The following is a 21,259-nucleotide window of genomic DNA, read 5'->3' on the forward strand; positions in this document are numbered from 1 at the left end:
GCCCTTGTGCCTGCAGCTTGCCCTGGGCTGACAGCTCACTCCCCCTCCTCCCCCAATGCACCCCAGACACTGTTCCTGAACCAGGTACTGCACAGCTCCATGCAGCCCAGCTTACTGTGTTATTTATAGCAATATACAAGACCCTTGACAGTGCTATGTGTGAGCCAGGGATATTGCCACACAACTGGAAATATCATGTCACTGGGCTTCGGACCCAGCTGGAGTGTTTTTTTGGGTGGGTGTTAAAAGCAAGTCCCTAGACTTTATGGTTGCACTGATGGGGCATGTACCCCACACTCTCCCTGAAAGGGTTAATGAAGGCATGAGAAGTCACTTATCTGGCTGCCCCTGAAGGTGGCCCAGGCTCACACAGGCAGGAAGGTGACAGTGGAAAGGGGCTGTGGCAGTAGAGAGCGAGGAACTCTGCAGTCACTCCATGGGGCCAGTGGGGTGACCTTGGGTTCCTCCCCTGAGCGGGCGATCCTGGCAGGAGGCCAGGGGAGAGAAAGCAGCCCCTGAGAGTAGAGCAGCCTCAGTAGCAAGATTTGGACAACCAAGGAGAGAGCCTGGGAGGTGCTCAGTGAAGGAACAGTACAGCAAAGAGGGAGACAAGGCCCAGGCTGAAGAGGGCTGAAATTGGTTTGTGTCTGTATGCTTAGTTTGGGATTTTCATTAGGGGACCCAGAGGGGAGCCTTGGGAGTCCTGAGGAGGGATAAACCATGGTGAAGGTTGTGAGCACCACAGAACCCAGAGTAGGGCCCAAGACCCTTCGGTGAGGACATTAGACTGTTGGACTTTCTGTTACCCTAGAAGGAGAGGACTGAATTGTGACCTGGCCAGAGAGTTGAGTGGCAGGAAGAGGCAGATTACCAGAGGACCAGCGCGGATCTCGGCAGGGGGGGCATTAGGCAGGGAGAGAGCTGCTACACAACGCCCTGTCACGAGGAGGCACTGTAGTGGTGAGAGGTCTGAAACACACAGCCTCCAGGCTGTCTTCACCGCCTCCCTGGAGGAGCAAAGTACAGAGAGAACTCCTGGATATGATGAGTGGGCTGAGCAAACCCAGGGATTACAGCACAGCTGTCAGCCAGGAGGCTCACTATACAGCCAGGATCATCACTCCAGGCTCATCTCCAGCCCCTCATACAAGCTGGCAAAGTCTTATTTTCTGGTACGTACACATTACAGAAGGGAACAAGGACCTTTACTCACACCTGCCAGGGACCTAAGACCTTTATTGCCAGCTGCCAGGATTGTGGGGCTTTTTGATTACAGCAGCCAGCCATTGCAGAGGACAGCCCGGCAGTGTGACTTTCCCAGGTGCTCCCAAGCAGGCAGGATCTTGAAACATCAGGACAGATCAGGTAGTTTTCGGTGTTGTTAGATCACCAGTGCAGAGACTATCCAAGGGGTGAGACCAGCAGGTGCGGGCTTACAGCAACTGACTGACTGCACTGGCACCACACGAACTTGTACTTTGTGAAGTAAACCACTCTGCGGCCAGGATTTCCATGCGGTCCCATCAATGCCTGCAGAAGTGATAGCACGTGGGAGGGGCCTAAGGCAGCAGCTGTTGCGCCAGCCTCTTTGGAAGTGCTTGCGTTTGTGACCATCCCTTTCCCTGCACTGATTCTGAGCAAAATCACAGTGTTCCCCTGCGGACAGCCTTCCATACTGTGTGGTTGTGCAGAGACATGGCCTGACACCTAAGTCAGACCAACCCTCTCTTTATGCCCAGGGATGCGCCTTCCCCTACTATTCCCACAGCCTGTTCTGCCAAGTGGGTTCAGTACAGCATGGGGCACACGTGCAGTGCACTAGAGAACAAAATCTCCCTTGGCAATCCAGTCTCACTTTGCAGGTATAGTCGTTGCAGTGCTGCCAACCCTACGCATTCCAAATCAGGGGGTAATCCTGAGATAGGCTTAAAAATCCGGAGACTTTTAAAACATAATAACATGTGTCTGTGTTTTTCTCTTCTGGTTTTTGGGCCTTTGGGAAACATGTTCTCAAGCTTTTCTCTTTAACCAAGAAGACTAATGGAGCATATGGGAATAGGGTCATATCCCTTTAAATAGTTTTTGCTCTCTACTGGTGCCGTCTGTGTTCTTGAAACTGCCAGTCACCAGCCAGAGCAGCAGGGTGTGTAAGGAGGCCTGGCATGGTGTGGCCATTTGGAGCCCACCATGCCCAGTTGGCTCGTTCATATGACCAATGTTGTATAAAAAGCACAACCCACAAAGACTGGTGGTGAGGATGGGACCCTGATCCAGGAACACAGGGCACTAGGGGCTGAGTGACAGTGAAATTGCAGCTACTGTGACTGTGAGTGACAGGCTCATGTAGCAGTTAAAGGCTGTCTGGAGAAATTTGACTTGTTTGGGAGCTCCGCAAAGGCCTGGCCCACCTATAATGAGAGACTGGAACAGCCTATCATAGCTAATGGGATAACTGATGAAACCAGGTGGGGGGTTTTCTGAGCGCAATGCGGCCAAAACATATCGCATGCTGCATAGCCTAACAGCTCTGCTTAAGCCTGCAGCCAAAGCAGTGGTTGAGATTCTACAAGATTCCCTGTTCCCCAAAGCCACTGGGCATTGCAGAGCCTCTGCTTTTATTAATATATATATATATATATATATACCTGCCCCTGGAAATTTCCACTACATGTATCTGACGAAGTGGGTATTCACCCACGAAAGCTCATGCTCCTAAACGTCTGTTAGTCTATAAGGTGCCACAGGATTCTTTGCTGCTTTTACAGATCCAGACTAACACTGCTACCCCTCTGATACTGCTTTTATTAACAGAATCAAAAGGGGAAGGAAATGATTCCAGATTCTGTGGCTGAATTAAGGCGATTAACAACATTGCTGCTTTGGAGCAGGTTTCAGTGATGCATTAAGTGGCTGGCTAGTGTGTGGGATGCACAATGAAGCCATCTGAGAACAGCTATTGACTGAGACTGAGTTGACCCTAAAACCTGCAGTAGAAGTTACTGTATCAATGGGCACAGCTACAAAGATGCCAAGGAGCTGCGACAGCCTCATACAGGACCGGTGCAAGGATGTTTTGCGCCCTAGGTGAAACTTCCACCTTGCGCCCCCCCCCCCCGCCCTGAGGCGCTCCCCCCCATACAGCAGCTCCCCCCCTCCACCTTGAGGCACCGCCCTTGCGGCTGATTAGCACCGGAAGCCTGGGAGGTGGGAGAAGTGAAGCAGCCATGGCGTGCTCAGGGAGGAGGTGGGGCAGGGGTGAGCTGGAGTGGGGAGTTCCCCTGCATGCTGCCCCCACCTTACTTGCTGCAGGTGGCCCTCCCCGCACTCCCCTGCCCCAGTTCCCTCCACCTAAATGCCGGCGGCGACCAGGGAGGCCGAAGATCCAGCCACTGCGGTCGCTGCCAAAGAAAATGGCGCCCCCCAAATCCTAGTGACCTAGGTGACCACCTAGGTCACCTAAATGGTTGCACCGGCCCTGGCCTCATATCATCTATGCAGCAACTAAAGTGGGGGACAAGGAGGAAGTACAACCTGAAGAGCACCCAGATCCTATTATTTCTTTGTGTGAAAGAGTCTTTCAGTGATTGTTGGGTCAAGAACAAAAACTGCAACAAATTGGGCTCTGCAGAGAAAATGTGCAGGTCAACACAACAGCCCCCTCCTGGGAGCAATGCCAGAGATTTGAACATTCATCAGTTTGCAAATGACAGCCTGGAGTCCAGTGAAGATGTTACAGCACCGCTACAACTGTTAAATGTGGAAGACCATAACGGATGGATTTCTTTACAAGTGGAAGGAGTAGGAAATGGATCTTGGTACAGGGGTCTATGGTGTCTAATTTTAGAGTAGGATTACACCGGTCTACAATTTTTGAGAAGTCGTCTGCTTCAGAGATAAAATGTGATATTTATTATGTATTTTGATGTGCTGAATTCAAATATGACAATTAAAACAACTGATTGGCTACTGTTTCTAAGATATTTAAGTTTTTACATTTTATGTCTATGTATATTGTGTAGATAGTAGAGTTTTAATCATAAATTGTAAACCTAGGTCTTTTCATGTGTTTATGGTTGCTTTACATGATAATATTTCACCTGTCCTGTTTATGTAACACTTTAAAAATCAGCAAAAGGGTTATATAAATAAAATTTATTATGAAACAAAAGGCAAAAAACTATTATGTACATAGTTTAGTCCTATTCAGTGTCTACTCGGCGCTTCTTGGCTTGTCTCTTGTATTCATTAAATGGAGCATCTCTTGTCATTGTCCAGCAATAGTCTGCAAGCATTGATGGGCTCCATTTGCCCTGATAGCCTGCCAGGAGATTCCACTGCTGTAGTCTGAAGCCCAACAGCTCTGCCTTACTCTTGGGTACTTCCAAATCCCTGACAAGGTCATTCAGTTCACCTTGTGTTATGAGGTGTGGTTCAGAGGAGGAGGATGGGAGAAAATGTGGATCCTGTGACATTGATGGTTCAGGACCAGAAGTTTCATCCTCTTCCTCTTCCTCGTCTGACTCAAGTGAGACTGATTCTGGTGCATCAGGAACCGGCAGTCCTTCTCCGTGGGGTACTGGGCGTATAGCTGATGGAATGTTTGGATAATGCACAGTCCACTTTTTCTTCTTTGACACACCTTTCCCATCTGGAGGCACCATGCAGAAGTAACAATTGCTGGTATGATCTTTTGGCTTTCTCCAAATCATTGGCACTGCAAAAGGCATAGATTTCCTTTTCCTGTTCAATCACTGGCGAAGATTTGTTGCACAAGTGTTGCAGCATATGTGTGGGGCCCACCTCTTGTCCTTATCTCCAATTTGCAGCCAAAATAAAGGTGATAGGCTTTCTTAACCATAGTGGTTATACTGCGCTTTTGTGATGCAAAAGTCACTTCACCACAAACATAGCAGAAGTTATCTGCACTGTTCATACAAGTACGAGGCATCTCTGCTCATTTTGGCTAAACAGAAATGTGTCCCTTTGCAAAATCAAACACTGACCAATAAGAGAGCACGACACTGTATGATTTCTAGAGCTGATATAGGGCAATTTGTTCAGCAGAGTGATGTAAGCTTCATTATGATTGCATCATCCATGACTTCTAGGAATAACATGATGTAATTCATATCATGTATGACGCAATACCAGCTTCAGATTGCAGCATTCATTGTTTTGCCTAAAAAGCAAGTACTGTCCAAACCCAGTCATAGATTTATTCATAGATCCAGTCAAAGATGTATTTTAGTCATTTCTGGTTTAAATTGAGATCCCTTCCCTTTATAACTCACTTATCCTCTGCCATTCCCAAGTCAAGGGTCGTATATCTTGAAATAGCATATCTTGAAAACTAGAGCCAATCAACAATTTTAAGCATCATTTTCGTTCTCAGTGACCCAGCATTAGAAAAGTTGGACTACATTTATTTCAGAAGCATTTTGGCTGTAGAGCAGTGTTATTAGAGACAATTTAAAGTGGTGAAGTTGTAGAAAATCTCAGTGCTACTAAAAACACACAGGGGAAAATCTTCATTTCCTGGGCGTTATTAAAGTGAAGGTTACAGCTAACTGTAAACAGCATCTGCTAAACTGCTTTGTAAAGAGAGGAGGTCCCGCATTGTATGCCTGACAGCAGACAGCCCCTAAGTGCACTCTGACACAATGGACAGAGAGGGTGCTGATCTCCAGACTAACCCACGGCTTTTGATGAGGCTATAAAGCTTTTGATATCCAAAGGGGCCCTTCTATACTGTGCTGCATCTTTGCCTGTAAAATCAACTGGTGACATTTCCCTATGTGAAACAGGAGAAGTGATTTCTCATGTGAGAGAAGATCAGAGGGGACAGACCAGGGGTGGGAAGAGGCAGAGTGAGGGCAGGGCTCAGTGGAGGGGGTGGAGCGGGGCCTCAAGTTGAAGAGGGGGTGCAGCAGCCCCTGGTGAAAAAAAAGTCAGCACCTATGGTTCACACTGGCCATTGGAAGTTGCAGGTAGGGATACTGAACTGAACCAGACAGTTAATATGTTCTATGTAGCACAAAGTGAAACCTTGCCTGCCACAAATGCCAGGGTACAGCAGGAAAGTGTCTGACATTACAAGGGGTAGATGGACTCATGCACAAAAACAGCTGTGTCCCGCTTTCTTTGCTCACAGGGAACAGTTAAGCATATCTCAAGGTTGCCTAATGTGTGGCACCAGAGTGTTATTTCTACAAAGTCCAGGGCCTGTGTATTCCAAGAATTACACGAGGCCATTTGGGACTGTAAAAGAGAGTCTTGGCCAGGAGTGTGTGGTGACTGGAGATTGATGCACAGAAAGAGGAAATGGCAAAATGGTGAGATGTCTAAACATGCTCCGCAGCATCCTTGGAAGTCATCAGCTATGCCATGGCAGTGACTCCATGTTGACTATGCTGGATCACTTATAGGGCATACATTTGTGATTGCAGTAAATCACTTCATCATCTAACCTTAGTTCTTTCTATATCAGGTCAGCTCTTCGATCCTTCTTCTCTATTCCAGCCTGCCTTGAAGCAGTTCCTCGGAAATTCCACCGTTAATCAAATAATTTTGTAGAATGTTCATCCATCTAGTCTTGAGCCTTTCAACCCTTCTCTCACCTCCACATTTCAGTTTAATACCCTGTTTTCTACAGACAGATGTTCCTAAGGAATAGGGTGATCAAATGGCACACGTAGTCACGCCCTACTGCTCAGTTTTCACATGGGAGAAAAAAATCTCCGTAAAGAAACACCTATAATAATTGATGGAGACCTGAAGTGTCCTCTGCCTTGTCTGGTAAATATGACTCTGAGCATGCCCTGGAGTTGACTTGTAAACCAGTTCTTGAGCACACATTCGGCAGGACATACTACACCAGTGATGCCTGTTGAAAACACAGAGCTACAACAAAGCCTCAGTAACTTGTGACTGCCCCAGTGTGTAAGGGACCAGGTGTAGGCAGTCTTGCCTAGTGGTCACAGCTGGGCTGCGGTCTACTCATCAGGGATGGGAGTCACCAGGCTGTAGTTGGAGGAATCACAAGGCCAGGTCAAAGAAGAGTCAGGGACAGTCAGGCCAGTGTGGGAGACCAGAGATCAGAGGTGGTACCAGATTAGAATCGAAAGGCAAGAATCGGTGTCAAAGTCTGGCTGGAATCGGAGGTCACTCTAGCAGGGAGCAACAGATTAGGCATGTTTGATGATGATATTTGCACCCCTCCACACCCATGTGTTCCCTTCGTATTATTATTGCCGTGTGAAGAGGAAAAGCCCAAACATCTGGACACATATTTTGTGTCAAGGCGAGCAAAGAGTTGCCCAGAGTAGCCTGTTGCCCAGTGCTGGGGCGTCAGGAAAACACCACTGACTGCAACCCTTGCTAGAGCATTGTGGGAGTTGGGCAGCGCTGCCATTTGGCTATAGGCCTGCTGCCAGAGAAGCTCTCTGGGCACCATCCTACCAGATGATTACTCTGCACTGGGTGGCAGGGTGGTTCCACAGGCTGGGAGAGACCTGTGTGTGGGGCTCTACCCCTCCCCACACAGGATGATTGGCCTGGAGAGGGAGCACACCCTGCCCACACAGTGCCAGGCCACAGATGCTGCAGCTACCCTGGAGCCAGCAGTGGATGGGTCTGGGTCTGCTGGAGGGACAGATCCCGATAGCTCCTCCTCTTTGGGCCTGATGCTCCCCTCAAATCCTCTGGTTTTACACCACTGACTACAAACGTACCCAGGCGTGAGAGGGGGCCCAGTTCCTGGGTCTAGATTACAAACTCCCTGGAGCAGTGTGGGTTGTGCAGGCTCAGCATCCACTTCATGGCAGCAGCGGGTGGTGAGGAAGGGGCTGGCTAAGGGTCAGAGCCCAGCAAGCTGCAGCCTGTTGCAGCCTGTTGCAGCCTCGGAGCGTGACCCTGGGATTGGGCTGCATGTTTTCTCTGTCTAAAGTGCAGCCATTGAGCATGGGTTGAGGCTCGTCAAAAAGCACTTGGTGTGTCTCCAAGCAAAGGGCAGAGGGTCTGTGGCTGTGTGTTTAGCTAGCTAAAGGGAGCAGGGCCTGGGGCACATCCTCTCCCACACCATCGTGGCAGTCGATGGGCCTTGGTCCAAGGGAAACAGCGATCAAGGGCAGGGGAGAGCAGATGAGGCAGGAGGGACAGCAGAATGGACATTAACTGTATTGTACAGCGCAGCTGCGAGGTGGCACTATGGTGCATGCTGTATCTGAGCACACCACCGCTGCACCTGGCCGCACCTTGTGGGCTGTCCTGGAAGACAGTGCCTCTGCTCTTCAATAAAGGGAGCGCTGAGGGCAGCCTATATTTGGTACCAGTCTGACCTGCCAATCATGGCCCTGCTACCCCCATGTCTGAGCAGTTCCTGCAGGATGGGAGAGCCCTCCAGCCAGGGTGGGGCCAGGGAGGGGCGGGGCGACAAGCTGGAGGTGGGAAAGGGCTTTGCGTGATGGGGACAGATCTGCTGAGCCCTGGTCTGTTCCCGGCCTGCACTGGGGGCCAGGCTCCAGGGAAAGGGCAGAGTGTAATGCCGCAGAATGGGGAGGCCCCTGCTGCGTGTCATGTCAGGGTGGGGCAGCAGGCGGCTCTCAGTGGGAGGGGGCAGGCCCAGGGCGGAGGGGGCTCTCAGCGGGAGGGGGCTTGGTGGCTCATGCTGTCCCCTGCTCCCTCACAGCTCTCCCTGCAGCGCTCTAGCAGCTTCAAGGATTTTGGAAAGGCCAAGCCCAGCTCCCCCGTGGTGAGCGAGAAGGAGTTTAACCTGGAGGAGAACGTGAGTATCTGTGCAGCAGGGAGAAACTGACTGCACTCACGGGCTGCCTGGCCCCATGGGCATCACACCCTAGCCCACTCCCTGCCCTCATGGAAACCCCTCCAGCCCCACTCACACAGGGGGACTGGCTCCTGCCCAGTCCCTGCTTGCCCCAGGCCCATATAACCCCAGGCCTGCGCCACCCACTGCCCTCTTGCGCTCATATAGTTCCAGTCCAACCCTGCCCCACTCACTGCCTGCTCCAACCTCGGACCCATATAGCCCCAGCCTGGCCTCACCCCACCCACAACCCACTCGCCCCTTGGGCTCCTACAGCCCCAACTCCACCCACCACTCCATGCGCAGACACAAATGGTACATACACTGCACCCGTCCCAGGTAGACAGCTTCTCAGAAGTCGGAGGTGCCCACAACACTGACTGCTCTCTGTCTGGCACTGCTCCCCAAGCTGGCACTCACCTGCTGGGCGCACCCCCATCATCTCTCAACACAGGGACAGCGTGTGGCAAAGGTGGACTCCCGGTGCTCACCGAAGACGTGCCTCTTCCCCACAGTCAAGTGCTTGGGCTCAGCTGTGTAGGGCACTGGGGTTTCCCTGTGGATGATTCTACCCAGGGCATCCTCCCAACACTCAGGTGGCTGCCCAGCTGGCTCATCCTCCCTTAGTTTGAGGAGCAGAGGGCACAGAGAAGGGCAGGGCACTCGCTTCTCTGGCTCTGTCCCCCATCCCTCACTGCCAGCTGTGACTGTCCCTGCAGATTCCTGAGGATGACCTGGCCAACGCACCTCCTGATGACACTGGGAAGAGCAGTGGCATGAAGCTGGGCAGGAAGTGGAGAGCTGTCATTTCCCGCACCATGAACAGGAAGATGGGCAAGGTGGTGGTGAAGGCACTGGCTGAGGGGAAGGTAAGGAGCAGGGTGCCAGGTCTCTGTGCTCAGATCCCAGGGTGTCAGCACAGAACAAAGACCTGGAACTCAGAGAACCCACAGAACAGAAAGGACCAGGGCCCAGAGTGGGGCACTGGGTGAGCTGAAACAGAGCTGGTGCCAGCCCGGCTTGTCTCTGGTGGCTCCTGTACAATCAAGGTTTTCATTTCCCAAAGCAGAGTTCCCAGCCCTTCTGATTGCAAAGAAAACCTTATGAACATGACCTGGTGCATTAGGGCCTGCCTGAGCCTGCAGACGGCAGCCGGCCCAGCAACTCCCTCCCCAAGGGTAGTTAACTCTGGAGCCTACTGATGACAATGTGATGGCAACTCTTTCACTGCTGTTCCTTTTAGGAATTGTGGGATCCTGAGCAAGACTCGAGTACGAACGTTCTTGCCTGTCTGACCTCTAAATCCCTGTGAGGGAGGGGGGTCGTTTCTTAGTTATGCCTCCAGTGCAGGCATGTGGAAACAATGCCTGTCCTGCCCCAGTGCATAAGAACAGATAGCACCAACATGCAGGTGGTGGTGGGTGGGGGACTCCCCAGCTGGCTCAGGCTACATAGTTATCTTGTAGTTGGGGCAGAGGGTGCTCCAGCCAGCCTGTATCTCACTATTCCTGAACCACTTTCCCATTCGTCTCACCAGCTCCCAAGACAGGGTACAGGCTGGTGGCTGCATGGTGACCAGGGTAGTTGTGCCTGGGGTCTGACTCCCCTCATCCAGAGAGTGCAACACGGTTTATTTGATCACTCAGGCTCTGTGCTTTCCACCCTTCACTGGATAAGCACCCGTCACATGAGCTGGCTTGTCCCCTCCCCTCCTCAGGCTCGCCTGACTGGCCCAAGATTCTCCATGGACTGGGCATCTTTGCCCCCACTTCCAGAGCTTGTTTTGTGCCAGCCCCTTTTCACCTTTGTCCTCTGCCCCAGGCTGGCTTCCCATAGCTCTGTGCCCAGCTTTGGATTGGGTTGGGCTTCTGCTTGCTGAGCCATTCTTCGAACTCTGAGAGCAGTGTTTACATCCTGGACTGTGCACTTCCCCTACCAGCCATCCTCTCCCTGATATACTCGCCCAGCACATTGCAACTTTAGACTAGTTCTTATCAGGCCTTTTCTGAGCCCTGCACTGTCCCTTTCTGTAAGCATGACGGGTCATCTTAAACTTCTGTAGCAGTGATTTTAAACTTACTCCAGCACTCTTCGGCCCGTGACTGGCCCATGTCTGCTGAAGGCAGGGTGGACAGCATGAAGCTGTCGGGCCACATCAATCCGAACAAAGGCAGAGGAAATTGAATAACTAGATTTTGGAGGGGAGGGGGGGGCCTGACAGCTCCGGATGGACACTTCCCATCCACTAACCTAGACTCCCCCACCCCCCCAAGCAAGTGAAACAGGAAAGTGAGCAGTTTACACCCCTGGCCCCTCTTTACTCCTCCACGTCTCAGCATCACTTGCTGCCAGGAAACCCCCCCTCTGAAATACCTGAACCCAATTTTCAAGCCCCAGGAGGCCCAGGTGTGGGGATTCCAGATGGTGATCGCACTGAGAGCTCTCCTATTGCTCCTTTCTGTAGCAGCTAGCCCGTGTGCTCAAGGCGGCTGGATGCAGAAAGTCAAGCCATGACCCTTGTTACATTGCTTTTGTGACTGAGTAAGAACCCCTCTGACACAGCCGTGCTGCAGCCTTGCAGCCTCTCTGGCACAGCCTGCACTAATTGCCTTGGCCTCTACCTGCAGGGAGAAGTGGGGGAAGAGGGCTCCATATCCCCCATGTCGCTGGACGGCAGCCTGGAGGAGCCAAGCCTCGAGAAGATGCCCTTGTCGTATGTGGAGCTGCAAGAGGACGTGCACACACCGCTCAGCCGCCAGACATCCAGTGGTGAGCGCAGGGACCATGATGCTCCCCGGGGCTCAGTGGGAGGGGGCATTTTCACATGCCACTATGCTCCCAGCTCCCCTCCCATGGCCAGCTCTCCCCAGGCACCTGTGGAGGCAGAAGAGGGCCCACCCCCAGCAGGAAGGGCAGAGGCCAGAGCAGTCTCAGCCTAGCCCACATGGAAATAGCACCTCGTCACCTTCTAGCCCCTGCTGCCTGCCCCAGGGACAGTGTGGCATGAGGGCCAACAGGGCTTCAGTGATTGCCACCACCTCCACCACTCTTGGGCTTCAGCTTACTTGGGGCAGAGCACTGGCCGGGGAGCTGCCCCAGGCAAAGGTGGGAGAGGCCCCACCCATCTAGTGCAGCCAGACATGGCTGGGACACTCACATTACCATGGATGCAGGGGCTCCAGGCCAGCTCAGTTCACCTAGAGTGCATGTCCCCTGCCTTTAACCTACGTAACCAGGCTCAGAGCCAAGCACTCGGGCTTATGGGTAGACCTTGTGGATCCCCCACCTCCAAACTGCAGAGCGTTTGCTGCAGGCGGCACCCAACCATGAACACAGGTGGCCTTAGAGCTGTGTGCAGAACTAGACTCAGACTCACTGGCGAGGGTTTGTAATTGCAGTGCATGTATATGTGCCCTTTGGGTTGCCAGGTGTCTGGTTTCAACCAGAACACCCAGTCGAAAAGGGACTCTGGCAGCTCCAGTTGGAGCTGTGGGGGATGGCGCCTGCGGGAGCAAAGGCAGCATGCACCCCACAGAGCTCCCTGGCCACCCATGTGCCTAGAGACTGCAGGGACCTAGTAACTGTTTCAAACCCCTCATCCCTGGCCCCACTCCGAAGCAAAGCCCTCACTCTCCTCCAAACCCCAACTCCCTGCCCCAGCCTGGAGCGCCCTCCCACACCCCAAACCCCTCATCCCAAGCCCCACCCCAGAGCCCACCTCCCCCAGCCCAAAGCCCTTACCCCCTTCCTGAACCCCAACCCCCTACCCCAGCCTGGTGAAAGTGAGGGTGGGGAACAGCAAGCGACAGGAGGGGGATCGAGCTGGTGAGAAGCAGGGTCTCAAGAGAAGGGGCAGGGTGTTCGGTTTTGTGTGATTAGAAAGTTGGCTACCCCACGTGCCTTACACACTGCTCATGGAGTTGTGGGGGTGATGTCAGGCAGCAGAACTTCACGTCAGGCCCTCAGCAGCCTTGTCCTGCCTCCTTACCCCGTGCCGCAAGAGGCAGCTACGCTTTCCTTCACTGTGCAGAGAACAGGCAGCATCAGCGTGACGGTCCCTTGCCATGGGCAAGGGGCACCCCTGTGTTACGTGTAGGTCTCACATGTGGCACTGGGGGGCTCTTGCTCATTGGCTGGAGGGTTGTGGCAGGCGCAGTGGAAAAAAACTCCTAAGCCCAGTGCAAATGACAGCGGCACAGTCACTTACCCCAGTCAGAGGCTGCCCTTGGGCGGGGCCAGCTCCCAGGGAAGGGAAGCAAAACTCCTGGCCAGGCTGGCTCAACAGGAGAGGCTGACATCTCGCCCCCGCTGCAGGGAGTGAACTGGGCTGCACCAGTCCCTGCACTACAGGCAGCAATCGCAACAGTGTGAGGCTGGAGGAGCTCAGCCTGCCCTACAGTGGCCCTTTCTGCGGGAGAGCCCGAGTCCACACAGACTTCACGCCCAGTCCCTACGACAAGGACTCATTGAAGCTGCGGGTGAGTAAGCCTGGCCGGCTGGTGCAGAAGGAACATGGGTTCAGAGAGAAAGAGCTATTACTAAACACACACCACCACTGGTCCCTGCGCGCTTGGCCTCAGCAGGCTCAAGTCATGAAGCTGTCTCTCCCTGGCTCAACTGGAGGAGCTTCTGGGGCTGGGGCTGGGCCTTGATCATAGCTGTCCTTTCGCCAAGTGCAAACGGAAACAGAACAGGACGGGCCTCGCTCTCCTTTGACAATGCTTCATGTGTCATTCCCACAAGTCATGACCTCCATGCGACTCCCATGCTGCGTGAACTGGGACTAACACCCCCTTCCCAGCTCAGCTGCTCATAGTTACCCTGCAGCTGAGGGGCTGGAGAGGCCCAGCTGCTAGAAGAGCCTTCTCCAGCCTCACCAGGGCCTGCATTGCAGCAAACAGTTCACCCCTGTAACCATCACAAAGGCACAAGCCCAGGCTGTCCCCCATGGCAGGCCCCTCCTGGCGACTCGCTGGGCAGCACAGAGCTCTGCTGCTGGTAGGCTAGCTCTGGTGCTGGCTCTGCTGCCCCCACCAGCCACCACCATTGGCTAACAGGCCATAGAAAGCTCAGCCTTGTAGCCCAGCTAGGCTGGGGGCAGCAGCCAGTCCAGTGCCCTGCAGTCAATCCTGCAGCACAACTGAGTCGGAGAACAGCTGGCTCCCCAGGCACACAGTCCCAGAGCAGCACAGAGCTGCTGAAATGACCCTAGCCTCTTCCCCGTCTGCCCAAGAAAAGGGGGCAGGGGCAGGGTTGCACCTACTCTGCCCCCCCATCACAGCACCTGAGCATCGTGCAACTGGACTGCATGGGTTTCTCCTCCCACCTTCCGGGCAGCAGGGCCGTAGTCCCAGTGTACATTCAGGGAATCAAGGCCCAGAGAGGCTAATGGGCCTGTCCAAGGTCCCACGGGGCCTCTGTGGCAGAGCAGGGAATTGAACCAGGGGCTCCCAGTTCCTAGGCTACTGCTCTAACCACTGGACAAGCCTTCCCCAGGCAAGGCCAGGGTGCTACACTGGGCTCTTGGGAACACTGCAGCCTTGGCATCAGGGAAAGCAGCCCCAAACCAGGCTCTCACTCCCAGAGACAGAGAAGAGGCTTAAAGCCACCTTCCACCTGCAGATACCTGGCCTCGGCCCAGCTCTTCTGTCCCAACCTCTGCTGCATGCTCCCACTGGCTTAGCTCCTCAGGTCTCCCCTGGTGCTCCCACCCCTGAGCAGCTGGCTGGCAATGTACTAAAACACCAGTACCTGGCTGAGCCCCATCTGGCACCAGAGGAGCTGACCAATGATGCCAGTAGGGAAAATGTGGGGCAAAAAAGCCTGGCAGAGGCAGCCCCGACCCTCGCCTTCCTCACTGCAAGGGTAGGAGAGAGGATGACACCTGCCCGCAACTGTGGGAACCCTCCCTGTGGCTCACAGCCAGAGGCGGGCTCCAGGGAACAAATGCCAACACCTTTGCCTGGCTGTCCCCCACAGCATGTCAGCGGTACTGTGGGGGGCCAGGCCTTCACCCGGCTCCTACCTGTGCCGCTGCTAGGGGAGCCCGTGGGCACAGAGCCAGCAACCACAGAGCAGGTGGGACAAGCCCAGCCCCGTCCCACCTGCCCAGTGGGTAGAGATTCTCAAAGGGATTCCTCTTCATGTTTGGCCCAGAAAGGGGACATCATTGGGATCATAGAGAAGCCCCCCGTGGGCACCTGGACAGGGGTGCTAAACAACAGAGTAGGCTCCTTCAAGTTCATCTATGTGGACATCATCCCCGAGGAGCCGGTGCCAGCCCGCAAGAACCGAGTGCAGAGCAAGAGCAAGCGGCCCAAGCCCAAGACCTTACATGAGCTGCTGGAGCGCATAAACCTGGAGGTGAGAGCTTGGCCGCGGGCTCTAGGGAAGGGGAGGACAGGTGACCTACACACAGGCACCAGCAGCAGGGTGATCATACGTCCTGTTCTGGCCGGGACAGTCCCTTTCTTAAGCCCTGTCCCAGCCATCCTGACTTTTTTGGCAAAAGCAAGGTGCGCAGGAACGTGGGGGGTGAGTGAGGATGCCAGCCCCGCCCAGAGAGGAAGGCAGGGCTTGAGGGAGCAGCGATGCCCACACCAGCCCCAGCCTCACTCATCTCTCATATCAGTGACAGTTCTGCCAACCTGCTCCATCTGATCCCTGCACCATTCAGTGCAGCCACACCAAACACAGGGAATGCGGCTGCAGTGCATGGCATCAAAATGCTGCAATTCTCATCTATAGACCACAACACAAACTATGGCATGTCCACTTAATCATTCATTCCTCATTACCACACAGACTCCTTACTGAACCCTTCCAAGTGGCTATTGCCAGCTCCAGGGGGCAGAGTTAAGGTGGCCTGTGGGGGGCACACCTTTAACTTTGTATTTCCTGATTTTCAGAGGTTTGTATTACCTTAACTCTTCATTTGCTGGTTTATAGAGGTTTCAGTTACCATTCTTGGTATACTGTGGGGAGCACTAAGCAGCCTCACCTCTGCATTAATTGATTAGGTAGTTAATATAGTATTTAGATTAAATTCAGTTTTCACTTGCCCTCACATTTTCAGCTCAAGGTGCCATCAGAGATTAGACTGATAGTGAGTAACAATGCAGCAGAAACTGCTAGGAGGCAGCTGGAGGTTTTGGCAGCCAGGCAGGGACAGCTGGAAATTCTAGCACCTGAGAAAAAAATGGGTGGCCCTTGGGATTGTGGAATAAACACAACAGCTTGATCTATAATATATAACTAATGGAAGAAAGGGGAAGCTGATAGAAATGAATTTAAATAATAAGTTAGGAATTGTAGAAACTGATAAGGGAAGCAAAGGGACACAAGGAGAAATAAATTGCCTTCAGAATTAAGGACAATAAGGAGTTTTTCAAATATATTTGGAACAAAAAGAATCCTGATAGTAGTATTGGTCCATACTAGATGGAAATGGTAGAATTATCAATAATAATGTGTAAAAGGCAGAAGGTTTCAGTATCTGAGGATAAAAAATTATAGTCTCATCATATGGTAACAGTAGCACTCTTTCCATTCCACTAGTATTTTGAGAGGATGGTAAACAGAAACTATTAAAGTCAGACATTTTTAAATGAGCATGTACAGATAACTTGCATCCAAGAGTTTTAAAAGAACTGGCTGAGGAGCTAGCTGGGTGTTAATGTTGATTGTAAAAGTCTTAGAGCACTGGGGAAGTTCTAGAAGACTGGAAGAAAGCGAATGTGCCAAGAGTAATTATAGACCTCTCAGCCTGACATTGATCTCACCCAGATAATGGAGTGGCTGATACAGAACTTGAATAATATAAATTTAAAGTAGGGTAATGTAATAAATACAAATCAACAAGGCTTTATGGAAAACAGATCCTGTCAAACTAACCTAATATCGTTTTTTGATGAGATTACAAGTTTGTTGATCAAGATAATAGTGTTGATGTAATAGACTTCTGTACGGGATTTGACTTGGTACCACACATTTTGATTTAAAAAACACCTAAAATGGTATCAAATTAACATGGCACACATTAAATGGATTAAAAACTGGCTAACTGATAGGCCTCAAAATGTAACTGTAAACAGGTGTCTTTTCTATCTGACCCTTTTATCAATGACATGGAAAAAAGTATAAAAATCACTGAAAAAATTTCAGATGACACAAAAATAGGGGTAGTAGTAAATAATGAAGAGGACAGGTCACTGATTCAGAGTGACCTGGATTGCTTGGTAAACTGGGCACAAGCAAACAATAATTGTTGTATTCATCTGGGAACAGAGAGTGTCAGCCATACTTATAGGATGGGGGACTCTGGCCTGGGAAGCAGGAACTCTGAAGATTTGGGGCTGTGGCAGCTAATCAGCTAAACACAAGCTCCCATGACGATGCTGTGGCCAAAGGAGCTAATGTGAACCTGGGAGGTATGAACAGGGAATCTCAAGTAGGAGCAGAAAGGTGATTTTTCCTCTGTATTTGGCACTAGTGTGACTGCTGCTAGAATCTTGTCTCCAGTTTTAGCATCCACAGTTCAGGAAGGATGTTGGAAAACTGGAGAAAGTTTAGAGAAGAGCCACGAGAATGACTAAGGATATAGCTACACTGCACTAAAAGACCCATGGTACCATGTCTCAGAGCCTGGCCAAGTAGCTGTGGGGCTAAAAAGAGCAATGTAGATGCCTCCCTCCCAAAGTCTACTCTGCTATTTTTAGCCGTATGTCTGAGTCAACTGAGCCAGGCTCTGGGATTCAGTGCCATGGGATATTTTATTGCAGTGTAGCCATATCCTAAAAGCTTAGAAAACATGCCTTAGAATCACAGACTCAGAGAGCTCAATCTGTTTAGCTTAACAAAGAGAAGGTGAAGGGGTGACTTGATCCCAGTCTGAGTATCTACATGGGGAACAAATCTTTAATAATGGACTCTTCAGTCTTGCAGAGACACAATCCAATTGCTGGAGGTTGAAGCTAAATGAATTCACACTAGAAATAAGTCGTAAATTTTAAGTGAGAGTAATTAACCATTGGAACAGTTTACAATGGTCCTGGTGGATTCTCCATCACTGAGCATTTTTAAATTAAGACTGGATGTTTTTCTAAAAGATCTGCCCTAGGAATTATCCTGGGGCAATTCTCCAGCCTGTGCTGTACAGGAAGGCAGACTAGATGATCACAGTGGCCCCTCTGACCTTGGAACCTACAAATGTTCCTGTTAATCAAATTGGCAATAAATGTTTCCTAGAGCTATAGTGACAATATGCTGTGTGAAGGAGCTTTCTCTAGCATACCTCACTGCTGCCAGTGTTACGCAACTCAATACTGACAAGTGTGAAAGGCCATGATAAAACCAGCATCAGCCCTTGGAGTAAGAGGGCCATTCAGTACCCACTCACTGCAGTGGTCACACTGTGCCTCTTTGCATGGGGATTTCTGCAACCCCATGTGCTAGGAACAGGGTTTTTAAATGAAAGCTGAGATCCTGGAGCCCAAGCCTGCCCAGGGTGAAGCTCTCAGCTGAGGCATACAAAGACTAGATGAGTGTCCCCAGGGATACACGTTCTACAGGCATAGCTGTTGTGTGAGTCTGATTGTGTCTGTCCCCAGGAGCACATCTCCACCTTGCTACTGAATGGCTACCAGACCCTGGAGGACTTCAAGGAGCTGCGGGAGACCCACCTGAATGAGCTAAACATCATGGACCCCCAGCATCGCGCCAAGTTGCTCACAGCTGCTGACCTGCTGCTGGACTATGACAGTAAGAGGCAAACACCCGCTCTGCTACCTTCCTGCACCCAGAGACCCCCTCACCTGCAGGCAATTGCTCTAAAACAGCCTGTAAGCTCCAAGTTAGGTCTGGCCCTTCCCTGGAATCCACCTGCTGCTTTGGGCAGACATCCACCATTCAAGGGTGTGGGAAGCAGAGGAGCCTGCAGGTGGGCTATATCCACTGACTCTTAGCCATTAGGACAGACTTCCCCTACAGGGCCTCAGCTGGCAGCCAGAGCCAGGAGTGCCCTGCACATTACCACAGCCAGTATTCAAATTACATCCCACATTGGAACTGCTCCGCCAAGGAGCCACCCCAGTGCCAAGCAAGGGCGAGCCACCAGGAGACATCCCAGCTGCAAGCTGCTCTGTGCACCTGGGGGAGAAGCAGCACAGGTGACAGAATAAGCAAAGGGGCCTCACTCAGTGCAGCTGGCTAGACTTAGAGCAAGTCACATTTCATTACCCAGAATGCCTCTGCACAGCCCCTGAGCATGCAGGGAACAACCTCACCCTCCCATCCCCAGCTTAGCCCAGCCAAGGGCAGGCTGGGCCCTGCTCAGAGTTCCCTGGGAAGCAGCCCATGCCCTACAGCCTCTAATGCTTTGGCTTCTCTCCCCCCCCTCCCCCCCCCCACAGCAGCCAGTGAGACTGAGGAAGGAGAGAGCTTGGAGCCACACCCTTCCCCCTCGGACCCCAAAGGGGACATTCCCCGCGACTCGGGCTGCTTCGAAGGATCTGAGACACTGGAGAGTGGCCGGGATGAGGCGGAGCTGAACAGCACAAAGGAGCAACTTCAGGCCTTCTCTCTAGAAGAGTCCTCCTGAGCTTGCCCCCTCCTTGCCCCAACCCTCCCAGCACTACCCCACATCAGGGATTTAACCTGCAGAGCAGGGAGGACAGGACACCCCAAGGGCACTCTCTACCCCCTGACCAACATCTGGGGAGATTCCTGGACCACAGGTGACCACTCCTCTGCTGGGGACAGTCATGTGAGCCCTGCAGGGGAAGACACTGGCGCTGTTTTATGGTTCCACGGGGCAGCTGCCGAGGTCTCCACCCCAGGATACATCTCCCCTTTGGGAACTGCACAGGACCCATCTCTGCATTCCTGTCAAAGACAACGGACTTACTTCCGCAAATAGCTCAGTCTTCATTCTCCAGCCTCTCCATTAGAAACTCCAGTTTCAGAGCCTGTGCATTAGCCATGAATGGGTGTTTGCCTGTCCTTCTGCCTGGCACCCACTGTCATCTGCCCACACCCTCTGCCTGGCCTTACCAAATGGCTGAGGCCTTAGTCAGCAGGACACCCTTTGAATGGGATGCATCCAGGAAGCTCCTGGGCAATGCAAAGACAAGCAGTTTAGCCAAGAGGGTGTCTGGGGCTGTGCAATGGGAGATGCCCACTAGCAGCTGAAGCTCCCCAACATCAAAGGCTCTTTGCGAAGGAGGCTACAGGTAACCTAGGAGCTGGTGCTAACAGGTCAAGGGAGCCAGGCACCGAACAAGAACTGAGACTCATGTGTTTCTAACGCAAGTCGGGGGGCGGGGGGAGAGGGAACAGGCAGCAGAGCAGGGCAACAGGTGCCACACAGGATCCTCGCCACTCAAGACTCTGCAAGCGCTGAGAGCAGGAGTCTGTAGCCTCCCAAGCTGGCATTTCTCAGTATGGGGCGAGTCTCTTTCAGGGCAGACCCTAGCCATGTGGGGACCAGCTTGGCCAGAAAGCATAGGGTTTGGTTCCAGGGGCTTTGCCGCTCCTTGTCACAGAGCATTGAGTTATTAGAAATAAGGCCACGCTGCAGCAGCTCCCCCTGCCAAAGGCCTGGGCCAGCTCACTGCAGCAACCGACCAGGCCATCGCTCCAGCCTGCCACACGCCCACTGGGGCCAACCTGGCTCAGGTCAGCTGCGACTTGTTTGGGAAGGTGGAAGGAAAGGAAACACCCTGTGCCGGAAAGACCATGCATTGTGCTCACAGCGTTCCCCAGTGTCAGTCCATTCTGCCTTCGTGAGGGCAGAGTCCTCGCTTTGCAGCAGGTGCTGTGCGTCAGAAGGTGTGCCCAGAGGAAGTCGATATTGAGTTGGTTTGTTTGAAACGATCCTTGCTGCTCAGTTCCCAATCCCACAACTGCTCAAGAGCCCCCCTGTGCAGCAGAGAACAGGGACGTCCCCAACAAGAATTCATGTGTTCCCTACAGAGCTCACACCCCTGCTCAGGGCTGTCCCTGACAGACTAACACTGCAGCATTGGGGCACATAGATGACGGAAGTAGCTGACAGAGGCAAGAGGGTGCTGCGTTAGGAGTCCACCTGGCTTAAAAAAACTAGCAGGTTGGGTTCTAGTTAGGGCTTGTCCCAGGGCAAAAGGGCTGGGCCAGCTTTGGCACAATGGCATTCCACCAAGAGTTCTTCGGTTAGCTTATGTTAAAAGGGCGGGAAATGGTCTTGCACTGGAGCTGCACCCATATGCTGTTACCCACAGAATATGTGGAGTGACTGGGTAATGGGCCAATTCCAGTCCTGGAGTAAAGGGCTACAACACCCATTAATGCTGATGGGAGATGTGACTCCTGTAAGCAGATGTCTTTGGCCCTGTGTCTGTGGCAAGCTTAGCCCTGAATTCCAGGACTCCTGTGCCTGTGAAATCTCTGCCTTTCTGTTGCAGT

At 52.3% G+C, this 21,259-nt stretch overlaps 1 protein-coding gene across 4 annotated transcripts in view; it reads left to right on the top strand.

Annotated features, from left to right (window-relative positions):
• Positions 1-20,910, top strand: part of SASH3 (SAM and SH3 domain containing 3) — a 29,218-nt gene extending 8,308 nt beyond the window's left edge. Inside the window, exons 2-8 of one of the 4 annotated variants that reach the window (XM_030574390.1) lie at positions 8,687-8,782; positions 9,541-9,690; positions 11,449-11,590; positions 13,136-13,299; positions 14,978-15,184; positions 18,430-18,580; positions 19,234-20,910. In XM_030574390.1, the coding sequence (XP_030430250.1) occupies positions 8,687-8,782; positions 9,541-9,690; positions 11,449-11,590; positions 13,136-13,299; positions 14,978-15,184; positions 18,430-18,580; positions 19,234-19,418 (1,095 nt within the window). In that variant the 3' untranslated portion in view covers positions 19,419-20,910. The other 3 variants (XM_030574389.1, XM_030574388.1, XM_030574391.1) reach the window with 3 other exon arrangements.
• The last annotated feature ends 349 nt before the right edge of the window (positions 20,911-21,259 follow it).

This window comes from Gopherus evgoodei, chromosome 9, assembly GCF_007399415.2.
Source record: "Gopherus evgoodei ecotype Sinaloan lineage chromosome 9, rGopEvg1_v1.p, whole genome shotgun sequence".
NCBI lineage: Eukaryota > Metazoa > Chordata > Testudines > Testudinidae > Gopherus > Gopherus evgoodei.